Source organism: Anolis sagrei, chromosome 7 (genome assembly GCF_037176765.1).
Source record: "Anolis sagrei isolate rAnoSag1 chromosome 7, rAnoSag1.mat, whole genome shotgun sequence".
Lineage (NCBI taxonomy): Eukaryota > Metazoa > Chordata > Lepidosauria > Squamata > Dactyloidae > Anolis > Anolis sagrei.
The window spans coordinates 12,804,114-12,831,861 of record NC_090027.1 but is presented as its reverse complement, the minus strand read 5'-3'; the positions used below and the strand labels follow the sequence as shown (position 1 = coordinate 12,831,861).

The following is a 27,748-nucleotide window of genomic DNA, read 5'->3' as shown; positions in this document are numbered from 1 at the left end:
TGCCACAATCCCAGTGCAGGTACTAGCCAGACATGACCCTGCTTTTTTCCCAAGATCAGAGGGGATTTTAGACCAAAATTTATGTTAATAACAGATGGATGCAATCCAAGGCTAGATATTTCATAACGGATTAGTGGTAATGTATTGTCGAAGGCTTTCATGGCTGGAATCACTGGGTTGCTGTAGATTTTTCCGGGCTATATGCCCACGTTCTAGAGGCATTTGTGGCACATTCTTATTGGGGAGTGGGAAGAATGAGTAAGTGAGAAATAGGAGAAATAGTAGACATGTGTGCAAAATTCGTTCTTAAAGTTTCTTCCATTTTTTTTCGTGTCTTCCGTTTATTTGGAAGCATGAAACGGGAAGCCCCCTCCCCACACGAAAATTAGCTCAATATGAAAGCATGCTTTCAAGTGGAGCTGATATTTCATGCTTTGTGTGCTTCTATTTCTCCTCCTCCCTCACTCCCTCACACCCACAATGCACCGCATTCACTTGTGGGAATCAAGGCCAGGCAGCCCCACATCTGGGCCTCGGCATCAGAGAGGAAGGAACCACCGCCGCTCCTTCCTTTCCGGGCATGTGCGTGTAATAGGATGTGTGACTGTGCAGGCAGTCGGCTGCAGGCAGGCACTGAAAGACATGAGTGCTCTTTCCAGGCCTGCCTGTGCCCCGCCACATATACACACACTTTCCAGGGAGAGTGTGTGTTTGATGTGGGGTTTGCAGGCAGGCCTGGAAAGCTTGCATGCGCCTGTCAGTGCCTGCCTGCAGTTGACACATGCCCCACTGCCTGCCACATTCTCTGAGTGGAAAGGAGGGAGGGATAGTGGTTCCTTCCATCCTGATAAAGCATGCTTGCTGAGGTCCAGATGTGGGGTTGCCTGACCATGACTCCCATGAGTGAATGCGGGACATTGTGGGCTCGAGGGAGGGAGGGAGAATAGAAGAAGTGTAGTGCCCACACACACACAAATGCCTGTCAGTGACTGCCAGGCAGTCAAGCATCTCAGAATGGGGAGCTAGCGGGTGGGAACCCCCCCCCCATAATGGGCCTGTATTCGACCCCCAAAACGAAAGAGTAAAAAACAGCTGTGCCAGAGGTTTCTTTTTTTCTTTCTTTGCTTGTTTGCATGAATTCCTGAAGGCTTTGCACTTTGCAATTTGGTAGCTTCCTCCAGATTGCAGTTATAGAGCCAGCAACCTGTCAATCATTGTTGCAGCCTTTAGATCCACCCCTTTCCCCAGGGTTTTGGAGGGAAAAGGGACCTTTAGCTCAGTTATCATGGAGAAGCCTTTCCAACAGGACGTGTGAGATTCTCCCACCTGTAGAAAGCTTCGTTTCTCACAAACTTCAGGGAAAAGCAGTTCCACAGCTTTACTAAGAAATACAGCCAGCTTTGCTGGAAGGTAAAGGACACAAACTGGAAAATCTACAAAGTCTTGGCCAGTAAGGTCTACTCGGGTTACCCATAAAGCAAATTGGAACTGGGAGTAGGGCCCCACGCCAGCCTAAGAACAGATTGCCCAGGGAAGGGTCAAGGATTTCCTTTATAGAAGAATGAAACAGTTCTTGAAGCAAGTTGCCTGTCCCTTGTGGGCAGATTAAGAAAACTATCAGTTTTCCAGAGTTTTAAAGTATTTGATTGATTTGTTGAAGATTTAAGCATTAATAAAGAACCTTGTTAAACTTTCTAAGCTTCTAAAGACTTTGTATAGGGAAATCCATAGGGCCTCTCAGCCGAGGCACCCTGGGCGTCCCGCTGGGCATATAGAGACCGCGTCCCGTTAATAGACAATTGCTACAGGCTCAGCATGTGATAGCACAACCCTTCCAATTTCATGAGGCTTACCGAAAACGGATTGGGCCCCACAACGAAAACCCGGAAATGAAATGGGACAAGCTTTTACCCAAATGCACGTCACTAATAAATAGTGCCTACCTAGTAATGGTCCCACACTAGAAGAATCATTTGGTCGCTAACCTTTCTTTCTTAAGGTTTTTTTTTTTCAGCCCTGGGTTAGGGGGCTGGAATTTTAAATATCTAATTATGCTTTTATTGAAATAGCTAGACATTCTGACACCAGTGTTTGCTTTGTTTTGTTATGAGGGGCATCAGGGACTTGGATATGGCTTGGAAAGTTCCAGTGGAGGATGGAAATGTCCCCCAGATATGACCATGTTGTCTAACCTTGATAAACATAATGAAATAGTATGCATATGTGACAAAGTGAAGCTCCCAGCAATGTTTCATACCCACCAATATAACCCAGAGGTCCTCTTAAGAGCTTGGAACTGTTTTCATTACTTTTCCAAGCCCTTTGGGCTAATTTGGGCCAAGGAGAGGACTTTTGTTCTGTCGCGCTCTGGGCCTGTAAAGAATTTCCTTTAGAACAGGATGTTCAACCTTTGCCCAGCGGGAAGCAAGGGGGCCCAAGGAGAAGTTCTCAGAGGTTTTCCACCACAAATGATCTTTAGATGGCTTGTGAAGTATAACAAAGTCCTTTATTAATGAACAATCAAACAGAAACTTCTCTTGTCTTCAATAAAGCTAAACAAATGCTTCCAGGCTTTTATGAAACTGGTAGCTTCCTAATCTTGCCCTCGAAGGACAGGCAACTGTCTTCAATAACTTCTTCTTTACTTTAAAGGAAAATCCCCTTTTTAACTTCTCCCAGGCTGACAGTAATCTAACCCTTACTGATGTGGGCTCCGCTACCGAGTCGAACTGCGTCTCGAAGCACCGAGTGGACCTACCAGTAAAGGTTTAGATATTCTCCAGCTGGAGTTCTTTGGTCTTTAGGGCTGTTTTCCTCTAAATCTTTGGAGACTCTTAAGACTGTTTTCCCCTGGAAAGTCTTAAGGGTTGAAGCTTTTGTACAGGGGAAGCTCGCACATGTCCTGTACATTAGCTTTCTTTGCTGAGACTAACTAAAAATGGCTCACTTCCCTTCCCAATTGCCCTGAGCAAGGGGAGGAACCAAACTTAACGATGATGGACAGGTGACTTGCCAAACGACTGCAACCAAAGAAGCCACCTATCTGCAGAGTCCCTGAAACCTTGGACTGCAAGCAAACATTTAATACAAAGCAAATAAAGCTGGAGCTTCTGGTACAGCCATACCAGCACAACTTTTGTTTGGAACAGGAATGAGCAGGAAGTAATTTGATTTAAGGGTTGCTGTGAGTCTTCCAGGCTGCATGGCCATATTAAAGCATTATTTCCTGATGTTTTTCCACATCTATGGCAGACATTCCCAGAGGTTGTGAGGTCTGTTGGAAATAAGGCAAAAGTGAGGTTTATATATCTGTGGAAGGTCTAGGGTGGGAGAAAGAACTCTTGTCTGCTTGAGGCAAGTGCAAATGCTGCAATTAGCCTCCATGGTGAGCAGTGAATTGCCTTGTAGCTGTGAAGCCTGGCTGATTGCTGCCTGGGGGTCCTTTGCTTGGAGGTGTTAGCTGGTTCTGATAGATTATTGTCTGGAATTCCCCTGGTTTGTTTTTTTTTTAGTGTTGCTCTTTATTTACTATCCTAATTTTAGAGTTTTTAAAAATACTCGTAGCCAGATTTTGTTAATTTCATTTAACTTTCTGTTGTTTAATATGGGAACTCATGGATTATAAATATTCTGGGACTGGTTTGGGAGGGATATAGCAGAAATGCTTCCTGAACCATTGGAGGGATTTTTGAGGCACTGGGGAACAATAGAGGAGAAATGCAGTTCTCTAGGTTCTTCTGTACTCAGCTTCCACAATTTCCCACTTGGACAGGAGCAATTCCAGTATGCAGAATGTGTCTCATGGGTAACCATTCGGAGTAATTGCACTGAAATGCTCTTGATTCCAGAGAATGTTGAAATATTTCTTTATTAACTTCGTTGTTTGGAAACATTTCCACTTGCTCAACACTAATATACTTGGTAAGCTCGAAGCACCCACAATTGTTTGAGCAAGTGTTGTGCTTTGTTTATCTTCTCATCTCCAGCATAATGATGGCTGCATCCTTAAAGAGGAGTCAGCCAAACCACTCCGGTCGATATTAGTACTTTTAGTTCTTTAGAGAATTAAACTATTTATTTGGAGCGGTGAGATCAAAGACAAGTTATATAAATACAGCTTGTTGCTTACTATTGAGTGAAATGGGCACCAGGTTTAAGAGCACATGCATCATCATTGATGTAAAATCAAAGGCAATTATTAAGATAATTGAGAAACAAGCAATTGCACTAAATAGACTTATATATAATTCTCTTAAGTTTGGAATTGCATTTCTTGGATGTAGGTCTTGTTCACAGTCGGGGTAGAGAAATTCTTGATTGAGCAGTAAATTTCAGTTTCTTCTTTTGTGTGTCAGGAGCAACTTGAGAAACTGCAAGTCGCTTCTGGTGTGAGAATTGACCATCTGCAAGGACGTTGCCTAGGGGACGCCCAGATGTTTTGATGCTTTTACCATCCTTGTGGGAGGCTACTCTCATGTCCCCGCATGGGGAGCGGGAGCTGACAGAGGGAGCTCATCCACGCTCTCCCCAGATTTGAACTTATCGGTCTTCAGTCGTGCTGGCACACGGGTTTAAAAGGGATGGGTTTTTTTGTTTCTGTTAGAAGCGACTTGAGAAACTACAAGTCGCTTCTGGTGTGAGAGAATTGGCCATCTGTAATATGCCGTTGCTGCCTGGGGGCTATAGTTCTTAGTGAAAGAAACATGGACGTGACATCTTTTCCCCAGGGGATTGCTTCTTGCATTCCTTTAGAGAACTGGAACTCCCAAGGATCAAGACACTATAGATAACTCGAAATAGGCTTTATTGTTCACAAAGCGTTATCTTTCTAAGGCATTAAACGTGATGTTCCAAAAGGGGTAAAGAAAATATACATTACAGTCTCTGGTTGTCTTTGGGTCCAAGGAATTTTCCAGCTGAGTAGCTTCCAAGTTCCCTCTATCTCAATGGCTGTGAAGTCGGAACATTCACAACCCCAGTCCAATGACCTATATTGAAGGCACAAAGTCTTCCTCTTGATGCCAAAGGACTGGTTTGAAGGCACTTAATATTCCTCAATGTCGTCCAGGTGAGCTGGGCATGAAGTATGAATCTTAAGAGTATAAACTTAAGAACTGGTGGTAAGAAATGACTTGACTTAGAGCCAAGCCTTTCTCACGTCCATCTGTTGAGCTGTCTGATGGTGGAATGAAAAAGAAAGCACTGCCCTCTTCCCTATCAAATCAAATCATTTATTTCGGTCATTGACCCCTAGGATGGGGTGGAGCCAAACAATTGAGCTGGGGGAGCAATTCAACCGATGCAAAACAACATTGTAGATAACCAAACAATTCAACTATACATTTACATACAAGTGGCGCCAGTCGCACCGTCACATGTAAGGACATTGCCCAGGGGACACCCAGATGTTTTTGATGTTTTACCATCCTTGTGGGAGGCTACTGTCATGTCCCCACATATGGAGCTAGAGCTAACAGAGGAAGCTCATCCATGCTCTCCCTGGATTTGAACCTGTGACCTGTCGGGCATCAGTCCTTACAGCACCCATTGCACCACCGGAGACTCCAAGCAAGGGATGGGGTGAACAGAAACAGAGACTGAGAAACATGATTGTGAAGTTGAAATAACATTTGCCGTGCAAACTTTGTTCTGATTTAATCACTTCAAATTCCCGATCCTTTTTTGAAAACAAAAATTCGTTTTGTGTTTCAACACATTTTAAATTACTTTCCTGTGCTTCTATAAACATTAATCATGGTTAACGGTGACTCCATTACCATAAAAATACACTTCCAATCAATGTTTTTCATAGCACCAGGAGGTGCATTTAAATGTAACGTCACCCCAAATAATAGTCTTGAGCAGCTTGGAAAGATTACCTAAAATAATTTACATATTAGCGTCTATCAGGTGTTGTGATTATTTTGACAATTACATTTGTGCCACTGTCAGTGTGACGTTTTACTGCCAATATTTAGTGGCCTGCTACCAAATTTGGATTTTTTTTAAAAAAAAAAGTTGCAAAGGTGACGTTATCATTGTCATAATATACTTTTGTATATTCCCAGGGAGTAGAAATAGAATTAAATAAGCATCATCTGATCTACTGGAACTCCCGGTATTTATTTATCATATCAGTAGCAAACTGAGGGTACAGCTATAATGTATTTAAAGAGCACAAAGTTGTAAAACTTAGCATTATATTAAATGCCCTTTAACCAGTAGCTGGCCACTTGGAGTGCCTCTGGTGTTGCTTTAAGAAGGTCCTCCATTGCGCGTGTGGCAGGGCTCAGGTTGCATTATAGTAGTGGTCTGTGGTTTGCTCTTCTCCACACTTGCATGTCGTGGACTCCACTTTGTGGCCCCATTTCTTAAGGTTGGCTCTGCATCTCGTGGTGCCAGAATGAAGTCTGTTCAGCGCCTTCCAAGTTGCCCAGTCTTCTGTGTGCCCAGGAGTGTGTCTCTCAATTGGCATCAGCCACAGATTGAGGTTCTGGGTTTGAGCCTGCCACTTTTGGACTCTTGCTTGCTGAGGTGTTCCTGTAAGTATCTCTGTAGATCTTAGAAAACTATTTCTTGATTTAAGTCATTGGCGTGATGGCTGATATCCGAACAGTGGATGGGCTGAAGATGTCACTGTCTTGGTCCTTTCACTATTGGTTGCTACTTCCCGGCAGATGTCAGGTGGTGCATTACTAGCTAAACAGTATTGTGCTGTCACACGCTGGGCCTATAGCAGTTGGCTTTTGAACAGGACATGCTCTTTGTGCCCAGCGGGAAGCCGGGGTGCCTCAACTGAGAGGCCCTAAGGATTTTCCTATACACAGTCTTTAGAAGCTTGAAAGGTTTAACAAAGTCCTTTATTATTGCTTAAGTCTTCAACAAACAATCAAATACTTCTTAGATCAACACCCTGGCTTCCCGCTGGGCACCAAGAGCACGTCCTGTTCAAAAGCCAACTGCTATAGGCCCAGCGCACGACAGCACAGTATGTTGTCCATTGTGACCTGCCTCATGTACAGAGGAGGAATTGTTGGAGGCAACAGACAATGCTGTTTCTGTTGCACATTCTTGGTCAAAATATATTTAGCTGCATACACACCTTCTATTTTTATCAGTTTTATATTAATTTTATGGGTTAAAGCACTGAGCTGCTGAGCTTGTTGATCGAAAGGTCGCAGGTTCGATTCCGGGGAGCGGCCTGAGCTTCCGCTGTCAGCCCTAGCTTCTGCCAACCTAGCAGTTCGAAAACATGCAAATGTGAGTAGATCAGTAGGTACTGCTGCGGCGGGAAGGTAACGATGCTCCATGCAGTCATGCCGGCCACATGACCTTGGAGGTGTCTATGGACAACGCTGGCTCTTTGGCTTAGAAATGGAGATGAGCACCACACCCCAGAGTCAGACATGACTGGACTTAATGTCAGGGGACTACCTTTACCTTTTGAAATACATTATTATTATTATTATTATTATTATTATTATTATGTTATTGTTGATACCATATCATATCCGTTGACCCTACTTTACTTACAGAGCTAGCCATGGTAAATATTCAAAAACATTTAACCTACTAATGCCTCCATTAATGGAATTTTATTGGTATCTATTTTTATTTTGAAAATTATCAGTTGCTGCTGCATTTCCCACCCTCGGCTTATGCTCAAGTCAATAAGTTTTCCCAGTGTTTTGTGGTAAAATTAGGTTCCTCACCTTATATTCGGGTCGGCTTATACTCGAGTATATACGGTAAATGTCTGTGCAAATATGAATATTTTGATTTTTCTTAGAAAAGTAAGCAAGGTCATCATCATTTAACACCAACCTTTTAGCAGGGCATTGCAGAGTTTGGATGCCATGGCCTGTGATATCTTTTGTATGCAAAGAATAAATGCATGAAGACAAGAGTGTGTTATATACCGAAATGTTTCTGTTTCTTGACATATATGAATAGTTTCATGTCTCAGTTTTAAATTATGAGGAAAAATGGTTGAGAAATGGTTGAGAATCCCTGCAGATTTGCTAAAGTAGCATAGTCCTGGAAATGTTGCAACAAGCCTTCACCGTTCCATTACCTAATTGGTCCCGCTGACAAAGATTAATGCCTCTTTTCTGTCTGGAGAGTTTTAAACGGAAAACGAAATTTCACGACCTCCGTGATATTGGGTTTTTTCCTGGATCTTTGCACCATTTTCTATCTAAATATTATCGTTTCTAAGATTAACCCCTAACATTTTTGGTAGAAGATAATTCCTCTTTTGCAAAAAGAAAAGAAATGTAGATTTTGTTTGTTAATTTGTTTTTCTAAGATTAAACAAGGACATCTAATCACCTCTCAACAAAAGATTGCTCCAAGCACTGCCAGGCAATCAAATGCTAATCAAGGTAGTCAGTTGAAACATTCACACCTAGCTCCAACAGACAAGAGTCCTTTGTCCCACCCTGGTCATTCCACAGATATATAAACCCCTTTTTCCTAGTTCCAACAGACCTCACTACCTCTGAGAATGCTTGCTATAGATGCAGGTGAAACGTCAGGAGAAAATGCCTCTAGAACATGGCCATATAGCCCGAAAAAGCCTACAACAACCCAATGTATTCCCTATTGTACATCTTCTTGCAATGGTGCCAATTGTGAGCACATTTTAGGATTGCACCCAGCCTTGAACCTTTACTTCTGTTAGTAATAATAATAATAATAATAATAATAATAATAACAACAACAATAACAATAATAATAATAATAATAATAATATAACAACAACTTTATTTATACCCCGCAACCATCACCCCAAGGGACTCGGAGCGGCTTACATGAGGCCAAGCACAACAGCACATCAATAAAACAAGAAAGCAATAAACAAAAGCAAAACAATTAATATAAATCACATATAAACATTAACACACAAGGATTTAAAAACTTATGGCCGGGCCAAATGTAATATTTTAAAAATTAAAAAAATAAACCTTGGGCAAGTTAGGATAAATCTGGTAGGAGGGTTTTAAAAGAAGTGAGGGGAGCGCAATCCAATGAATAGTTAAAGTGCATTCTGAGGACATTTTGCTGGGAATTATTTCCTTATTCCGGGAAGGCACACTGGAACAGCCACGTTTTCAGGCTCCTCCTAAAGACTGCCAATGTTGGGTCATGCCTGATATCCCTAGGAGGTGAGTTGCAGAGTCGATGTTATCAGCTCTTAGAATCATAGAGTTGGAAGAGACCTTGTGGACTATCCAATCCAACCCCATTTTGCCAAGAAGCAGGAAAATCACATTCAAAGCACCCGACAGATGGCTGTCCAGCCTCTGTTTAAAAGCCTCCAAAGACGGACCCCCTACTACATACTGGGGCAGAGAGTTCCACTGCTGAACAGCTCTCACAGATAGGAAGTTCTTCCTAATGTTCAGGTGGAATCTCCTTTCCTGTTGTTGGGAGCCATTGTTCCATGTCCTAGTCTCCAGGGCAGCAGAAAACAAGCTTGCTCCCTCCTCCCTATGACTTTCCCTCACATATTTATCCATGGCCCTCATCCTTTCTCCTCTCAGCCTTCTTTTTTGCATGCTAAACATGCCCAGCTCTTTAAGCCGCTCCTCATAGGGCTTGTTCTTCAGACCCTTGATCATTTTAGTCGCCCTCCTCTGGACACATTCCAGCTTGTCAACATCTCCCTTCAGTTGTGGTGTCCAGAACTGGAAACAATATTCCAGGTGTGGTCTGACCAAGGCAGAATAGAAGGATAGCATGACTTCCCTGGATCTAGACACTATGCTCCTATTGATGCAGGCCAAAATCCCATTGGCTTTTTTTGCTGCCGCATCATATTGTTGGCTCATGTTTAACTTGTTGTCCGCGGGGACCCCAAGATCTTTTTCACATGTACTGCTGCCGAGTGAGGTGTCCCCCATTCTTTCTATGCATACTGTAAATATGTGCAATTTTTCCATACTTGTCTCTATCCATCACCATATCGATTATGGAGTGCAAATAGTGACCAGTCCAATGGTTGCACAGGATGTGTTTGTCAGTGGCATCGCCAGCACAGCAAGGCAGGAACAGATCAATCACAGCCAGGTTATAAATTACTTTATTTTACAGCTATATACATTAGAACAGTGGTTCTCAACCTGGGGTCCTCAGATATTTTTGGCCTACAACTCCCAGAAATCCCAGCCAGTTTACTAGCTGTTAGGTTTTCTGGGAACTAAAGTGCAAAAACATCTGGGGACCCCAGGTTGAGAACCACTGTATTAGAACCTACTTAACACTCAACACATCGTAAACTTGCTTCTTTACCATCCGATCATAACATTGCGAACACACTATTATCAGTACTAGTCCACACCTCTTGCATTCCAGAGTGACATAAGATGTACGACACTGCGTCCATTTGTTAGATACACTTGATTTATGACCTCTCTAGGAATGCCATTCCCTCCATGGTTCATTTAACTCTTTCCACACAGGAATATATTACACTCGGCACATAGCTGCTGCATTTTAAACATACATACATACTTTGAAATCTACATTATAAATTGCAAACAACTTCAACAGTGTTTCCCGAGTAAAGCCTACCAAAAAGCAAAACCTCGAGAAGGAATTTCTGTGTTTGGATGTAAAGCTGAACTTCTGAAGTCCATGTCTACTTTTAATTAATTAATAAATATGTGTTTTACTATTGAGAAGGAAGCCGTTGCTTAGTTGGTGCCACACTTTCAATCTTTGCAGACATTGAGAACGCAACAGACATTGCCTTATACTCAGGCCTGGGTGCCGCGGTCATCACCGTAGCGGTCATTGTCATTGGTGTGACTCTCTACAGACGGAGCCAGAGCGAGTACGGTGTGGATGTGATTGACTCGTCGGCTCTTACAGGAGGCTTCCAGACATTTAACTTCAAAACTGCCAGACAAGGTTTGTAACAATTCCAATTGCTGCTTATTGATGGGATATTGTTGGGATGTATGAGTTGCTTCAGCATGTTTGTGTCCTTCACGAGACATGTAATATCACTATGGCCTCAAGCCACACATCACCAGTTCTGTCAGTGTGAAGGCACAGAGAAAAAATGGACAGCATCATTCTAAACATAAGAATATTGCTATATGTCCCTTTGTCATGCTATATGTCCCTTTGTCATGTGTTACTATGCTTCATTTTGTGGACTGAGTGCTCTGTTGTGATCTTTTAACAAGTATTACTGTATATACTTGAGTATAAGCCTATTTCTCAGCCCTTTTTTAGGCTGAAAAAGTCTCCCTTGGCTTATACTCGAGTCGCCGCACAGGCTGAGATATTAGCGGTATACAAGCATACCAAATAAATAAAATAAATATTATGTTACTCTGTTATTATTATTATTAGTAGTATTATTATTATTACATTTATTATTTTACTTTATTATTGTTGTTATTATTACTATTTTACTCTATTTATTATTGTTATTATTGCATTTATTACTTTACTCTATTATTACTATTACTATTACATTTCCATTATTTTGCTCTAGTATTATTATTATTATTATTATTATTATTATTGGAGTCCCCGGTGGCACAGTGGGTTAAACCCCTGTGCCGGCAGGACTGAAGACCGACAGGTCGCAGGTTCAAATCCAGGGAGAGGCGGATGAGCTCCCTCTACCAGCTCCAGCTCCTCATGCGGGGACATGAGAGAAGCCTCCCACAAGGATGATAAAACATCAAATCATCCAGGCGTCCCCTGGGCAACGTCCTTGCAGACGGCCAATTCTCTCACACCAGAAGCGACTTGCAGCTTCTCAAGTCTCTCCTGACATGACAAAATCATTATTATTATTATTATTATTATTATTACTATTATTATTTTACTGACACAAAAGCACAGTATGCCACAGCAAACGAGATCTATATGCTGGATGTCGTATCGCAAAATCACAAGTCGAACACTTCCCAAGCGTCTAGGACTGTGTGATGTATTTTCAAATGATGTGCACAGATCCAAGTCAGGTGGCCTTTTGCAGTTGACAGATCATGATTTTGTTGATATTTATTGTTTCCAAATGCCGGCTGAGATCTTTTGGCACGGCACCCAGTGCGCCAGTGACCACTGGGACCACGCTACTTTATTATTGTTATTATTACATTTATTATTTTATTCTATTATTAATGTTGTTATTACATTTTCATTATTTTGCTTTATTTTTATTATTACATTTATTATTTTACTCTCTTTATTATTATTGGAAGGATGCGTAAGCACATTTACATTGAAGAAGGTTAGAATAATGGTTTAATCTGAGTTGGGCAGTCTTAAATTATAGTTTTATGTAAGTATTTAAAAAGTAGCCTACAATTAATGTAATTTTATTGGTATCTATTTTTATTTTGAAATTGCCCTGTAGCGACTCCATTTCTCACCCTCAGTTTATACTTAAGTCAATACGTTTTCCCAGTTTTTTGTGGTCAAATTAGGTGCCCCAGCTTATATTCTTGTCGGCTAATACTCGAGTATATATGGTATTTAAAATACTTCTTCAAGATATGTGAGAGAAAGAAAATAGGAGCTTCTATATCTTTTGAGAACTATGAATATTTATTGCAGCAAACTGAGGTCCTCTTCTATTGCTAAGCCTTTATTAAAAACTATTATCACAGGATGTCTATGACCAACACCACTGGAGAAATTACACTGTTTAGCCGGTATTACACTGCCTGAAATCCGCTGGGAAGTAGCAGCCAATAATGAAAGGACCAAGGCAGTGACATCTCTGTCCCATTTACTGTGTATCAGCTATGCCTAATATCAAGAAATAGTTTTCTAAGATTTACAGAGATACTCACAGGAACACCTCAGTAATCAAGAGTCCAAAAGTGGCAGGCTAAAACGTGACACCTCAAACCATGGCTGACACTGAATGAGAGACTCACTCCTAGGCACACAGAAGATTGGGTGATTTGGAAGACACTGAACAGACTGTGCTCTGGCACCACAAGATGCAGAGCCAACCTCAAGAAATGGGGCCACAAAGTGGAGTTCATGACATGCAACTGTGGAGAAGAGCAAACCACAGATGCCTATTACAATGCAACCTGAGCCCTGCCACATGCACAATGGAGGACCTTCTTATAGCAACACCAGAGACACTCCAAGTGGCCAGCTACTGGTCAAAGGACATTTAATAGAATGCAAAGTTTTGCTAACTTTGTGCTTTTTAAATACATTACAACTGTACCTTCAGTTTGCTAATGATACGATAAATAAATAAATATTAAAAACTATGGTGAAGCAGTGATGGGGTGGTTTGAGTGTTGGACTCAGCATAGGGAGCTAGAGCTGACAGAGGGAGCTCATTATTTTTGTCGTGTGAGGAACGACTTGAGAAACTGCATGTGCTGGCATGCACTGGGCCTATAGCAATTGGCTTTTGAACAGGACGTGCTTTTTGTGCCCAGCAGGAAGCTGGGGTGCCTCGACTGAGAGGCCCTAAGGATTTTCCTATACAAAGTCTTTAGAAACTTGAAAAGTTTAACAAAGTCCTTTGTTATTGCTTAAGTCTTCAACAAACAAATTAAATACTTCTTTAATCTTCAACAAATTAAACAAATGCTTCAAGGCTTTGAATCAACTGGTGGGCACCTTGCTTGGAGAACTATTTCTTTCTTTAACAAGGAAAACCCTTTTTGACCCCTCCCGGGCAATCTGTTTTCTAGGCTCTGCTGGTGTGAGCCCTACTCCCGGCTCCAAATGCTTCTGGTTACCTGAGTAGACCTACCAGCTAAGACCTTGTAGATTTTTCAGCTGCAGTCCTTTTGGATTTTCTCCACGAATGATGTGGATCTGTGTCTTTAACCCCAACAAGGGTTGTGCTGTAAAACTGTTTTCCTTAGAAGCTTTAGGGCTGTTCCCCCAAATGTTGTGAGAAACAAAGCTTCTCTGCAGGTGGGGAAAGCTCACGTCCTGTAACTGGGCTTCCAAAACTGAAAGACTGCCTGAAGTCTTTCTTTTCCCTCCCAGAGCCCTGGGGAAAGGGGCAGAACTAAAGAACATAATGATGATTGACGGGTGATTGGCTATAATTGCAGAGCAAAGGAAACCACCTTATTGCAAAATGCATGGAACCTTGGAATACATGCAAACACTCAATATAAAGAAAATTGTTGAGATTAAATTCACAATTCAGCAGCAGATCAATTGCACAACTTCAGCGCTTTCCAGTAGCTTCTTCTTGCACAGTATTTTCAGTCAACTGCTTCCACGGCCTGCAGCCACGCTGGAACCTTTTACAGACACTTGAGCACATGCCCGGCCATTGTCAGTTTTACCATTGCCTTTCCCCCAGTCTAGATTATATTACAGATTTACCACAGCACACAGTTATATCTTGTCTTTGCAGACAGGTTCTTTAATTACATATAGCCTTCGACAAACAACATCACAGCACAAGGAGAAATATACACTGTACACGACTTCCTTATATACAATTCTATACAATTACACATAGTAATCTCTGATTGATTCCCAACTCATTAACTTAGACCCAGGATTACATCATTCACAATCGCCTGGACCAGGCCAGAACACATTCCCCAAATGATTCCCTATATACAGTTAATGCATGACTCAGCATTTGTAAAAGAAGCCCATTAGCAGTGCATGACTCAACATTACAATACATTGTAAAACCTGACAAAAATGAAGTAGGAGCTCCTGGTACAGCCGTACCAGCACACTGCAAGTTGCTTCTGGTGTGAGAGAATTGACTGTCTGCAAGGACATTGTCCCGGGGATGCTCAGATGTTTTGATGTTTTTACCATCCTTGTGGGAGGCTTTTCTCGTGTCCCAGCATGGGGAGCTAGAGCTGACAGAGGGAGCTTATCCATGCTGTCCCCAGATTCGAACCTGCGATCTGTCAGTCTTCAGTCCTGCTGGCACAAGGGTTTAACCCATTACACTACCGGGGGCTCCATTTCTGCTATTGAAACCTCATGATAGGTTCACCTTACTTGAGAAACCAAAGCAAATTCAAACTGTCAAATATTCCAATTGTTCGTGCCTCCAGGTTTTATCCTACATATCAAGTAGTGTTTGTACTCCTTGGCTGCTGGTTATATGATTAAATTAATATTTTATATGCTATTAGAAGCTGATTTAGTTCTCTTTTTTGTGATGTGCCTATATGTCGTTCTGCGAATTACCCAAAAAGCGCTTGCAAATCAAAGGATAGAAATTCAACACGTACTGATCAATGGTCTCTTCTGTGAAGATCCCTCTAATTATTAAGACAATGAAATATGAAAGCACTGGCAGAAGAAGAAATCAATAGCCCTCTGGAAAATGGGGTCATCAATTTGCTTAGTATTCACTAGGCCAGAGGTTTTCCATAATAAGATTTCTCAACACTTTCCTCTGCGTATGTATTATTTTTAGAAAGTAAAGTTCAAAAGTAAGTGAGGAAAAAAGGGACCGTAAACTCATAGAATTCGAAATGAACTATAAATGAGAAGTAGAAAACAAAGAACTAAAGACCAAAGAAGACTCTCTTCACTTTTTTTTAAAAAAGTCTTATGTGAAGAAACTTTAATGTGCGTGCCAATGTTATTATACGTGCCTTTGTCCGTATCTGCTGGTTGAATTATGAAAGTATTTCTTTAAAAGTCAAGGAAGTCAGACCATTGTGGAAAAGTTAAATACGGAATCCCATAAATCACAACATGTAGGGGAAAATGTGTCCAGAGGAGGGCGACTAAATGATCAAGGGTCTGGAGAACAAGCCCTATGAGGAGTGGCTTAAAGAGCTGGGCATGTTTAGCCTGAAGAAAAGAAGGCTGAGAGGAGACATGATAAAGACCATGTATAAATATGTGAGAGGAAGTCATAGGGAGGAGGGAGCAAGCTTGTTTTCTGCTGCCCTGAAGAATAGGACGTGGAATAATGGCTCCCAACGACAGGAAAGGAGATTACACCTGAATATTAAGAAGAACGTCCTAACTGTGAGTGCTGTTCAGCAGTGGAACTCTCTGCCCTGGAGTGTAGTGGAGGCTCCTTCTTTGGAAGCTTTTAAATAGAGGCTGGATGGCTATCTGTCAGGGGTGCTTTGAATGCAATTCTCCAGCTTCTTGGCAGAATGGGGTTGGACTGGGTGGCCCACGAGGTCTCTTCCAACTCTTCAATTCTATGAAAAAATCCAGCCATTCTTCTGAATTCCTGAAGAATTGTGCATATAAAATCAATCACTTTGGATGTACCAGAACATTGAGATGTGGTCCACAGGGTGCAAAAATAGACACCCCCCCCCCCCGTCCTCACTTCCCTTATGCTTCTCCCTGGTTCAAATAAAAAAAATATATCTCAGTGAACATCTTACTCAACTGCTGAGTATGCCTGCCCTGTTTGGCACAAGTCTGTCCACACAAAGCACTGAACAAAAGATGCAGAATAATCACAGGATGTCTTAAACCTACACCTGTTGATGGACTCTATAAGCTAGCTGGTATCGCTCCTTCCCGATGTGCAATGAAAAGTTGCTGCTAACTGCAAGAGAAATAAGGTTGAACACGGTGAAAGCCACTCACTGTATGGCTATCAGCCTTCTCCCAATAGACTCAAATCAAGGAAAAGCTTGATGAGGACCACCACTCCTCTTAAAGTTCCCCCAGCAACAGCAAGAGTGTCCCTCTGGGCAGCTAAACCAGGAAATCCCAACAGGATGGCCCTGTTCCACTCCAGACCAGGAAAAGCCCTCTGACTTTAAACACCACACAGTTGAGTAGAAATGCAATCCATTATTGAAGATTATTAAAAAGCAGTAAAAGTAAAAAAGCACTTTAAAGGAATGGGTAAATCCAATTAGGTAGGAAGATAAGCCAGAACAAAATAGTCCAAAATAGTCCATCAAAGTTCATGCTCCAGGCACTGTCAGGCCATTGTATGCTAATCAAGGTGGTCAGTTGAAACATTCACACCTAGCTCCAGCAGACAAGAGTCCTTTGTCCCACCCTGGTCATTACACAGATATATAAACCCTTTTTCCTAGTTCCAACAGACCTCACTACCTCTGAGGATGCTTGCCATAGATGCAGGCGAAACGTCTGGAGAGAATGCCTCTAGACCATGGCCATATAGCCCGAAAAAAACCTACAACAACCCAGTGATTCCGGCCATGAAAGCCTTCGACAATTCCTAATGTGGGTTTGTCAGTCCTTTTTTGGAGTCCACTTTTGGTTTTCAAAGAGGACTTACAAACTTGTGCATTTTGCTCTAGGAATCAGTTGTTCATCCCACATAAGGGAATGTTTTGGTTTAGAGCTTTGCATTGTGTATCTTTGTTAAATATATTTTGTTAAGCTGCTAGTACATTGAATGCTGGAGTACCATAGCATACATGTGATATACATCCTTATGATTATATAACTGCATTACTTTTGGTATACAGTGGCATTTTGCTCTTTGTACTTCGGGGAATCGGATTTCTCTAAAGGACATTTTTCTGACATCTGATTTTCCAAATGAAGGAATGCATTTTGTATTACTTCACTACTGCAAATGCAGTCATACTCAGTTCAGTGTGCTCCTATTTCCACTCCAAAATACTATTATTTATGTTACAACCTCACAAGGACCTAGCTAATTCTGTACACTGTGCTACTGTATGTGCATACTTTATGTTGTACATAAAACCGATAACTGACTGCTTAATTGATTTGCTTCCATTAGGTAATTCCCTTCTTTTGAACTCATCCATGCAGCCTGACCTGACTGTGAGTAGAACCTACAGTGGACCCATTTGCCTCCAAGACCCCATTGACAAGGAACTCATGACAGAATCCTCCCTTTTCAACCCTTTGTCGGACATCAAAGTCAAAGTTCAGAGCTCCTTCATGGTCTCCTTGGGTGTGACAGACAGATCTGAATATCAGAGAAAAACACATTCTGGGACTTTCCCACATGACAGCAACAGAACCTTCAACTCTATACATACAAAGAACAAAGCGGCATATATCCAAAATTTGTCAACACTCTCCAAACAAAACGAGATGAGGACCACTGGTGTATTTGGCCACCAGGGAGGACGTCTGGGTATCCCCAACACAGGTGGGTTGCTGGAAGTATGCAAATGGCATAAAATGTGTGTAAGATGTTTATGTAAATGAGCCAGAGCCATAATAATGACTCCTTTGTTGAGAGGTGATTAGGTGTTTCTGATTGTTTCTTGTCTGGAGCTCCCCTGTGTTTGAGTTTTATTTTTTGTTGTAGGTTTTTCGGGCTATATGGCCATGTTCTAGAAGCATTCTTGCCTGATGTTTCACCTGCACCTATGGCAGGCATCCTCAGAGGTAGTGAGGTCTGTTGGAACTAGGAAAATGGCTTTATTTATATATATGTGGAATGTCCAGGGTGGGACAAAGAACTCTTGCCTGTTGGAGCTAGGTTTGGATGTTTCAGTTGGCCACCTTGATTAGTATTTGATGGCCTGGTAGTTTGTTAGTGCCTGGGGAAATCTTTTGTTGAGAGGTGATTAGCTGTCCCTGATTGTTTCCTCCCTGGAGTTTCCCTGTGTTTGAGTGTTGTTTTGCTGTTGTAATTTTAGAGGTTTTTAATACTGGTAGCCAGATTTAGTTCATTTTCATGGTTTATTCCTTTCTGTTGAATGACCAGGGTGGGACAAAGGACTCTTGTCTGCTGGAGCTAGGTGTGAATATTTCAACTGACCACCTTGATTAGCATTTGATTGCCTGGCAGTGCCTGGAGCAATTTTTTGTTGAGAGGTGATTAGATGTCCTTGTTTGTTTCCTCTCTGTTGTTTTGCTGTTGTAATTTTAGAGTTTTTTTAATATTTGTAGCCAGTTTTTGTTCATTTTCATGGTTTCCTCCTTTCTGTTGAAATTGTCCACATGCTTGTGGATTTCAATGGCTTCTCTGTGTAGTCTGACATGGTGGTTGTGAGAGTGGTCCAGCATTTCTGTGTTCTCCAATAATATGCTGTGTCCAGGTTGGTTCATCAGGTGCTCTGCTATGGCTGACTTCTCTGGCTGAATTAGTCTGCAGTGCCTTTCATGTTCCTTGATTTGTGTTTGGGCAACACTGTGTTTGATGGTCCTTATATAGACTTGGCAATCAAATGCTAATCAAGGCTACCAGTATTAAAAAGAACTCTAAAATTACAACAGCACAACAACAGAGAGGAAACAAACAAGGACATCTAATCACCTCTCTACAAAAGTTTGCTCTAGGCACTGGTATGGTATATGGTAGATTCCTGCAGAACTGAGAGGATCCCTCTTGTCCTTTGCTGAACGTAGCATTTGTTGAATTTTCTTAGTGGGTCTGTAGATAGTTTGTATGTTATGCTTCCTCATCAGCTTTCCTATGCAGCGGTTTGCACTGAACAATAGGACCTTTTCAGCTATTCAACAGTGGAACAAACTACCTATATGGTCTCCTTTAGGTGTAGATATTTGTTATGGTTTTGAAAATGTTGCAAAATGCATCCTACCTTGCTAGGCTACAGTATTTTGAAATGCAAATTTCTTGTTGATATTTAATAATCATTGTTTCTTTCAAAAACATTTTACTGATGACCATTTATATTACAAACAGTTTATAATGAATAATATATAAATAAAAATGTAATGTTTGTTTGTGGGATTAACATAACTCTAAAACCACTGAACAAATTGACATCAAATTTGGACACAATACACCTATCAGGCCAACGAGTGACCATCACTCATAAAAACACTGAAAACCACAGCAGAAGAGACTTAAAAAGGCAAAAAATAAAAAAATTACTACACATGCGCAAAACAACATACACATACATACACACATATATATATATTGTGCAGTTGCGCCTGGGGGCTATGGTTCTTAGTGAAAGAAACATGGACATGACATCTTTTCCCCAGGGGATTTTTTATTTGCCCTTCTTTAGAGAACTGGAACTCTCAAGGACCGACAAAACACTATAGATAACTCGAAATAGGCTTTATTGTTCACAATGAGTTATCTTTCTGAGGCATTAAACTTGATGTTTCAAAAGGGGTAAAGAAAATATACATTACAGTCTTTGTAGTCTTGGTTCCATGGAGTTTTCCAGCTGAGAAGCTTTCCAAGTTCTCTCTTTTTCAATGGCTGTGAAATCGGAACATTCACAACCCCTATCCAATGACCTATATTGAAGGCACAAAGTCTTCCTCTTGATGCCAAAGGACTGGTTTGAAGGCGCTTAAGATTCCTCAACGTCGTCCAGGTGAGCTGGGCATGAAGTATGAATCTTAAGAGTATAAACTTAAAAATTGGTGATAAGAGATGACTTGACTAGAGCATAGAGCCAAGCCTTTCTCACGTCCATCTGTTGAGCTGATTGATGGTGGATTGATGGTGCCCTCCTCCCTAGAAAGGGGTGGAGTCAAACAATTGAACTGGGGGAGCAATTCAACCGATACAAAACAACATTGCTAGACAGCTGTAGATAATCAAACAATCCAACTATACATTTACATGCAAGCGGCGCCAGACGCGCTGTCATATATATATATATATATATATATATATTTACACACATACATACACACATATACATATATACACAAATATATACACACACATATATGCAGACTGGACCACAGCAACACATGGCAGGGGATGGTTAGTATATAAATAAAAATGTAATATTTGTTTGTGGGATTAACATAACTCAAAAGTCACTGGACGAATTGACACCAAATTTGGATGCAATACATCTGTCAGGCCAACTGACCATCACTCATAAAAACACTGAAAAACACAGCAGAAGAGACTTAAAAAGCCAGAAAACAAAAATTACATCACAATGCATGCACAAAACAACATATACACAAAAACACACATACATACACACATAAAAAATATACACAGACTGGGCCACAGCAACACATGGCAGGGGACGGCTAGTCTATATATATATATATATATAAACTGTCCCCTGCCACGCATTGCTGTGGCCCAGTTTGGTAATCTGGAAAATAAAGTAATGAGAAAGTGTTGGTTTCTAATATATGTAATTCCTTGATGCTTGTGAGTAAACAGTATTTCTTGTTGTTTCTTTGTCAGTGTTGATGTGGAGAGTGTCTGGTTTGCCTACTCTGGAATATGCAACATATCCTAGTCCTTCTTTAAGGGTCTCTTTCAAATCTATGATATTATATCTGTGTGTGAGAGAGAGAATCATATCTATCTATCTATATTTATGACTGGATGGCTTTTTGGTCATGGGGGTTCTGTGTGGAAAGTTTGCCCCATTTCTTTCGTTTGTGGGTTTCAGAATGCTCTTTAAATGTAATGAACTATAAATCCCAGTAACTACAAATTCCAAATGTCAAAATCTATTTCTCTTAAACTCCATCTGTGTTCATATTTGGGCATATGGAATATTCGTGCCAACTTTGGTCCAGATCCATCAGTGTTTGAGTCCACAGTGCTCTCTGGATGTAGGTGAACTACAATTCCCAAACACAAGGTCAATGTCCACCAAACCCTTCCAGTTTTTTCTGTTGGTCATGGGAGCCCCGTGTGCTAAGTTTGCCCCAATTCCATCATTGGTGGAGTTCAGACTGCTCTTTGATTGTAGGTAAACTACAGCAACAACAATTCCCGAATGACAAAATCATTTTTTTTGAGTGGAGGACATACATTGGGTTGTTAGGTGTCTTGTGTCCAAATTTGGTGTCGATTCCCCCAGTGGTTTTTGAGTTCTGATGGTATCACAAACGAACATTACATCTTTATTTATATAGATATATAATGTTCGCTTGTGGGATTAACATAACTCTAAAATCACTGAATGAGTTGACACCAAATTTGGACACAATACACCTGTCAGGCCACCGAGTGACCATCACTCATAAAAACACTGAAAAACACAGCAGAAGAGACTTAAAAAGCCAGAAAACAAAACAAAAAATACATTACGACACTTGCGCAAAACCACATATACATATATTCACAAATATATACACACACATATATACACACAAAACACAGACTGAGCCATAGCAATGCATGGCAGGGGACAGCTAGTTTATAATAAAAAATAGCTGATTAAAACTGGTTCTTCATTTGCAGACTCAAAATAAGACATCAGACATTTTCAGCAACCTCACTTCTCGTTATTTTCCAATATTTCTGAGTACCTAATAACTAACCTTTCACAGGATTGTTTACATTTCAGGCAGATGCTGCATTTTATTAGGATATATCACTACCCCGTGATGAACGCATTGATTCAGAAAACAATCTGTAGCAGTAGTCATAATGAGAGTGAGCATATGATGATGGACAGCACATAATAAGACATGATACATGAACTGTTTGATACAGAGAATTGAAGGGAGCCATCAAAATGCATGCTGCACAAATCCTTTATTATGCAGGAGAAGAAGTAGGAACACCAATCTATTCAGGACAGATGTTACTCTGACAGGGTTGTAATTTTGTGGCTATCTTTTCAGAAAGTGTTGTGCCAGCAGCCTTCATAACTAATGCTAGCATTTCCACAATATTGCATAGTTTAGCCAGAGGTCAATGGCTTATCTTTTTTTTTTAAGGTAGTCACGTTCAGCATGCGCTCTTGATTCTGTTCCTAACCACTTACTTTTTTGTCCTGAGTGTGATCAAATCAAAACATTTATTTCGGTCATTGACCAGCACAGGAAATAGTGTCACATTTCCATACAAACCTGGCATGTTTGGTACATTAAAAATATAAATATAAATATAACTACTAAAAACACAATATGGGTGAGGGAGCAGAAGGGAAAACAGGGTAAAAACATACAATGCCCAGATCCATCACCAAATTGTAGATTCAGGGAAGAAGATTACTGGACACAGTTAACTTTTGGAACTAGTCATTCCCTGGCGGATTTTGTATGCTGCTGCACAGAACTTTGCGACATTGTAGGTTGTAGCTGAATTAGTATCTGCAAGTAGCAGGGAGGTATAAAATTGTCCTGAATGGCCTGGGTGCTTGTCTATCAGAGGTAAGATAAGCCTGGCACGGGTATCCCTGTAGAACAGACACTGAAGGAGCACATGTTCTATTGTTTCCACATGGCCCGAGTCACAGGGGCAGAGTCTCTCTGGGAAAGGGATCTTCCGGTAGCGGCCTTCAAGTACAGCTGATGGGAGAGCGTGGCATCGGGCCAGGGTGAAAGCCCTTCGATGAATAGGAACCTCTAAGTATGTTAAATATGCCATAGGGGAGGCAAAGTATCTGCTGTCTTCACTGATAAGGAAGGTTGGAGCTGAGGCCAGATCTAGTTGGCGCTCTGTGTCTGTGATACGTTGTTTAATAAGTGCTTTGGCTTGATTGTAATCCATAGCTAATAGTAGACCTGGAGAAAACCCCAACGAGGAGATTTTGGATGCTACCGCCTGCTTCCATGTGGATTGGAAGTCATCCTTCATGGTTAGTGGGGCAAGGCCAAGGGGTTCACGGGACAGTCTGAGCCAGAGGTTAAGTATGGCCACCCACACCCTGGCCTCCACTCTCATAAAGCCCGTCTCTAGTCACAGGGCGGCATTAGAAACACATTTAGGGACCTGCAAGGCCGATCTCAGAAACTTGGACTGAACCACCTCTAATGGGGCAAAACTGGGGAAGGGGCCCAGCTGAGCACCATACAAGAGTTGGGCTAATGACTTGGCTTCAAACAGCTTGAGCACTGCCGGTGTGAAGTGGCCCCCTCTTGTCCTGAGATATTTAAGAATGGCAATTGAGCTCCCCTGTGCGGTGTTGGATACTTGATCCCCATGAGCTCTTCTGCTACCATTAGATTGGAAAACTACACCTAGATATTTGAAGGATATAACTAAGTCCTAAGTGTGTTATTGATTCCAAGAGGGTGTATCCACACCAGGCAAACCTCAGCCCTCCAGGTGTTTTGGGCTTCAACTCCCACAATTCCTTACAGCCTACTGTGTTCTGGTACGGCTGTACCAGGAGCTCCAGCTTCTTTTTCTTTCTTTGAGTGTTTGCATGTATTCCAAAGTTCCATGCATTTTGCAATAAGGTGGCTTCCCTTGGTTTGCAATTATAGGGCCAATGACCCATCAATCAGCATTAGGTTCTTTAGTTCTACCCCTTTTTCTGGGTTTAGGAGGGAAAAGGGGGACTTCTAGTTCAGTTCATAGAATCATAGAATCATAGAATCAAAGAGTTGGAAGAGACCTCATGGGCCATCCAGTCCAACCCCATTCTGCCAAGAAGCAGGAATATTGCATTCAAATCACCCCTGACAGATGGCCATCCAGCCCCTGTTTAAAAGCTTCCAAAGAAGGAGCCTCCACCACACTCCAGGGGAGAGAGTTCCACTGCTGAACGGTTCTCACAGTCAGGAAGGTCTTCCTCATGTTCAGATGGAATCTCCTCTCTTGTAGTTTGAAGCCATTGTTCCGCGTCCTAGTCTCCAAGGAAGCAGAAAACAAACTTGCTCCCTCCTCCCTGTGGCTTCCTCTCACATATTTATACATGGCTATCATATCTCCATATCAGTTCTCACAGAGAAGCCTTTCATACAGGGCGTGAGTCAGTTCCACCTGTAGAAAGCTTAGTCTTTTACAGCTTTTGCTGGGGGAATCCAGTCCCACAGCTTTTCAGCCAGCCTTCGCTGAGAATTGAAGACCTTCTTTCCTCTTGGAAATCTACAAAAGGACTCTGTTTGGTAAGGACCACTCGAGGCAGCCATAACACAGTTTGGATCGGGTGTAGGGGCCCACGCCAGCAGAGCCTAAGACAGATTGCCCAGGTAGAGGTCAAGGATTTCCCTGATAGAGAAGAAACAGTTCATGAAGATAGTTGCCTGTCCCTTGTGGACAAGATTAAGAAAGCCACCAGTTGATCCAAAGCCTTGAAGTATTTTTTTTGATTTATTGAAGACCTAAGCACTAATAAAGAACTTTGTTAAACTTTCCAAGTTTCTAAAGACTTTGTTTAGTGAAATCTATAGGGCTTCTAATCCGAGGCATCCCTGATGTCCCGTTGGGCATACAGAGCACGTTCTGTCTACAGACCTTTTCACAGGCCCAGCGCATGACAGAATATATCGGCTGTTAGGAATTGTGGGAGTTGAAGTCCAAAACACCTGGAGGGTTGAAGTTTGCCAATGCCTGATCTACACTATAGAAGAGGAGTCCCCAAACTAAGGCCCATGATCCGGATATGGCCCTCCAAGGTCAGTTACCCGGCCCTTACTCAGGGTCAACCTAAGTCTGAAATTACTTGAAAGCACACAACAACAACAACAACAACAACAACAACAACAATAATCCTATCTCATCAGCCAAAAGCAGGCTCACACTTCCCATTGAAATACTAGTAAGTTTATATTTGTTAAAATCGTTCATTTTAATTATTGTATTTTTTATAAGTGTTTTTTGCACTACATATAAGATATGTGCAGTGGGCATAGGAATTCACTCGTGTTTTTTTCCAAATTATAATCCGGCCCTCCAACAGTTTGAGGGACTGTGACCTGGCCCTCTGTTTAAAAAGTTTGAGGACCCCTGCTATAGAATTTGTGCAGTTTGATACTACCTTAACTATCATGGCTCAACGCTATTGGAATCATGGAAGTTGTCATTTTACAAAGCTATAGTCATAGTTTTTGTTTTCATAACGCTCCACCGTGAACCTGTCCTTGCACTTTCTTCCCTGACGTTCTTCAATAGTCATTCCACGTCTTTGCTCTTTTCTACAAGTGATATGTCATCTATATATCTTGAACTGTTAGCTGATGTTCCTTCTTCCAGTTTTGACAACTGTTTCCTCAAGTTTATTACAAAAAATTGCAGCCTTGTCTGAATGGTAACCATTCCATTTTTCCATTCAGGCAGTGCCTGAATGCAGGACAATCAAATGTTGTGGCACATTTATTTATTATTTATTTATTTTGGGTACTTCTACCCCCCCCCCCCCCAAGGGAGACTCAAGGCGGCTTCCAACCGACATACGTTGATGCCTACAATTCACACAATAAAATACATAGTAACAATACTTATAACAATTAAAACATTATAATTATAATTATATATTTATTTACATGTAATATTACTAATAATATTACAATATAATGGTATAGAGCAATATAGCAATATATACTGATATTGTACTATGCTAATAATATAATGTATTGTATGAAAATATATATTGTAAGCCGCTCTGAGTCCCCTTCAGGGTGAGAAGAGCGGCATATAAATGCAGTAAATAAATAAATAATAATAAATAAACATTATAGCTATATAAATAAAAATGTAATGTTTGTTTGTGGGATTAACAGAACTTAAAAACCATTGGAGGAATTGACACCAGATTTGGACACAAGACACCTAACAACCCAATGTATGTCCTTCACTCAAAAAATTGATTTTGTCATTTCGGAGCTGTAGTTGCTAGGATTTATAGTTCACCTACAATCAAAGAGCATTCTGAACCCCACCAACGATGGAGTTGAACCAAACTTAGCACACAGTTCTCCCCTGACCAACAGAAAATACTGGAAGGGTTTGGTGGGCAGTGTCCTTTGGTTTTGGAGTTGTAGTTCACCTACATCCAGAGATCACTGTGGACTCAAACAATGATGGATCTGGACCAAACTCTACACAAATACTTAATATGCCCAAATGTGACCACTGGTGGAGTTTGGGGAAAATAGAATCTTGACATTTGGGAGTTGTAGTTGCTGGGATTTATAGTTCACCTTTTTTTTTTTTTTTGTCGTGTCAGGAGCAACCGCTCCTGTTGTGAGAGAATTGGCCGTCTGCAAGGACGTTGCCCATGGGACGCCTGGATGATTTTTGATGTTGTTTTTTTTTTATCATCCTTGTGGGAGGCTTCTTTCATGTCCCCGCATGAGGAGCTGGATTTGATAGAGGGAGCTCACCCACCTCTCCCCAGATTCGAACCTGCGACCTGTCGGTCTTCAGTTCTGCCAGCACAGGGCTTTAACCCACTGCGCCACCGGGGGCTCCTTATAGTTCACCTAAAATCACAGAGCATTCTGAATCCCACCAATGATAGAATTGGGCCAAACCTCCCACAGAGAACCCCCATGTGGGCCACAGCAACGCATGGCAGGGGACGGCTAGTTAATACAATAAAAATACAATTAAAATCTATCTGTTTCTTCAAGAGAAATCCAAGGGTAAATATTAGATATCATATTTATTTCATATCCTGCTTATCTAGATCTGGTACAAGTCCTCAACATGAAGATTTTTTTTCGTGTCAGAAGCAATTTCAGAAATTGCAGGTTGCTTCTGGTGTGAGAGGAATTGGCCATCTGCAAGGATGTTGCCCAGGAGACACCTGGATGTTTTAGCATCCTGTGGGAAGCTTCTCTCATGTCCCCACATGAAAAGCTGGAGCTGACAGATGGGAGCTCACCTAATCTCATAGATTTGGACCACCGACCTTCATGTCAGCCGTTCAGCCGGCACAATGGTTTAACCCAGTCCTCTTATACTTTTGATGACAGTATTTCCAGCCCTGCCTACTTGATAGTTGCACTTTCCTTGGACTCCTTTCAGAATATATTGCACTCAGTGAGCCTGTACTTCAGCTATGTTCTTTCTCTCAGCCATATTGTTTTGATGTTGTTTACAATTGTGATTGTTTTTATATCAGTTGTGATTTATGTGTAATTTTTGGGCTTGTCCCTTGTAAGCCGCCCTGAGTCCCCTTGGAGAGATGATTAATAAAGATGATGATGATGATGATGATGATGATGA

At 41.4% G+C, this 27,748-nt stretch overlaps 1 protein-coding gene across 2 annotated transcripts in view; it reads left to right on the top strand.

The window, feature by feature from the left end:
* UNC5D (unc-5 netrin receptor D) overlaps positions 1–27,748 on the top strand; it is a 571,167-nt gene that overhangs the window by 439,864 nt on the left and 103,555 nt on the right. For both annotated transcript variants that reach the window (XM_067470687.1, XM_067470686.1), the window contains 2 exons: positions 10,729–10,914; positions 17,696–18,073. In XM_067470687.1, the coding sequence (XP_067326788.1) occupies positions 10,729–10,914; positions 17,696–18,073 (564 nt within the window). The remainder of the gene's footprint in view (positions 1–10,728; positions 10,915–17,695; positions 18,074–27,748) is intronic.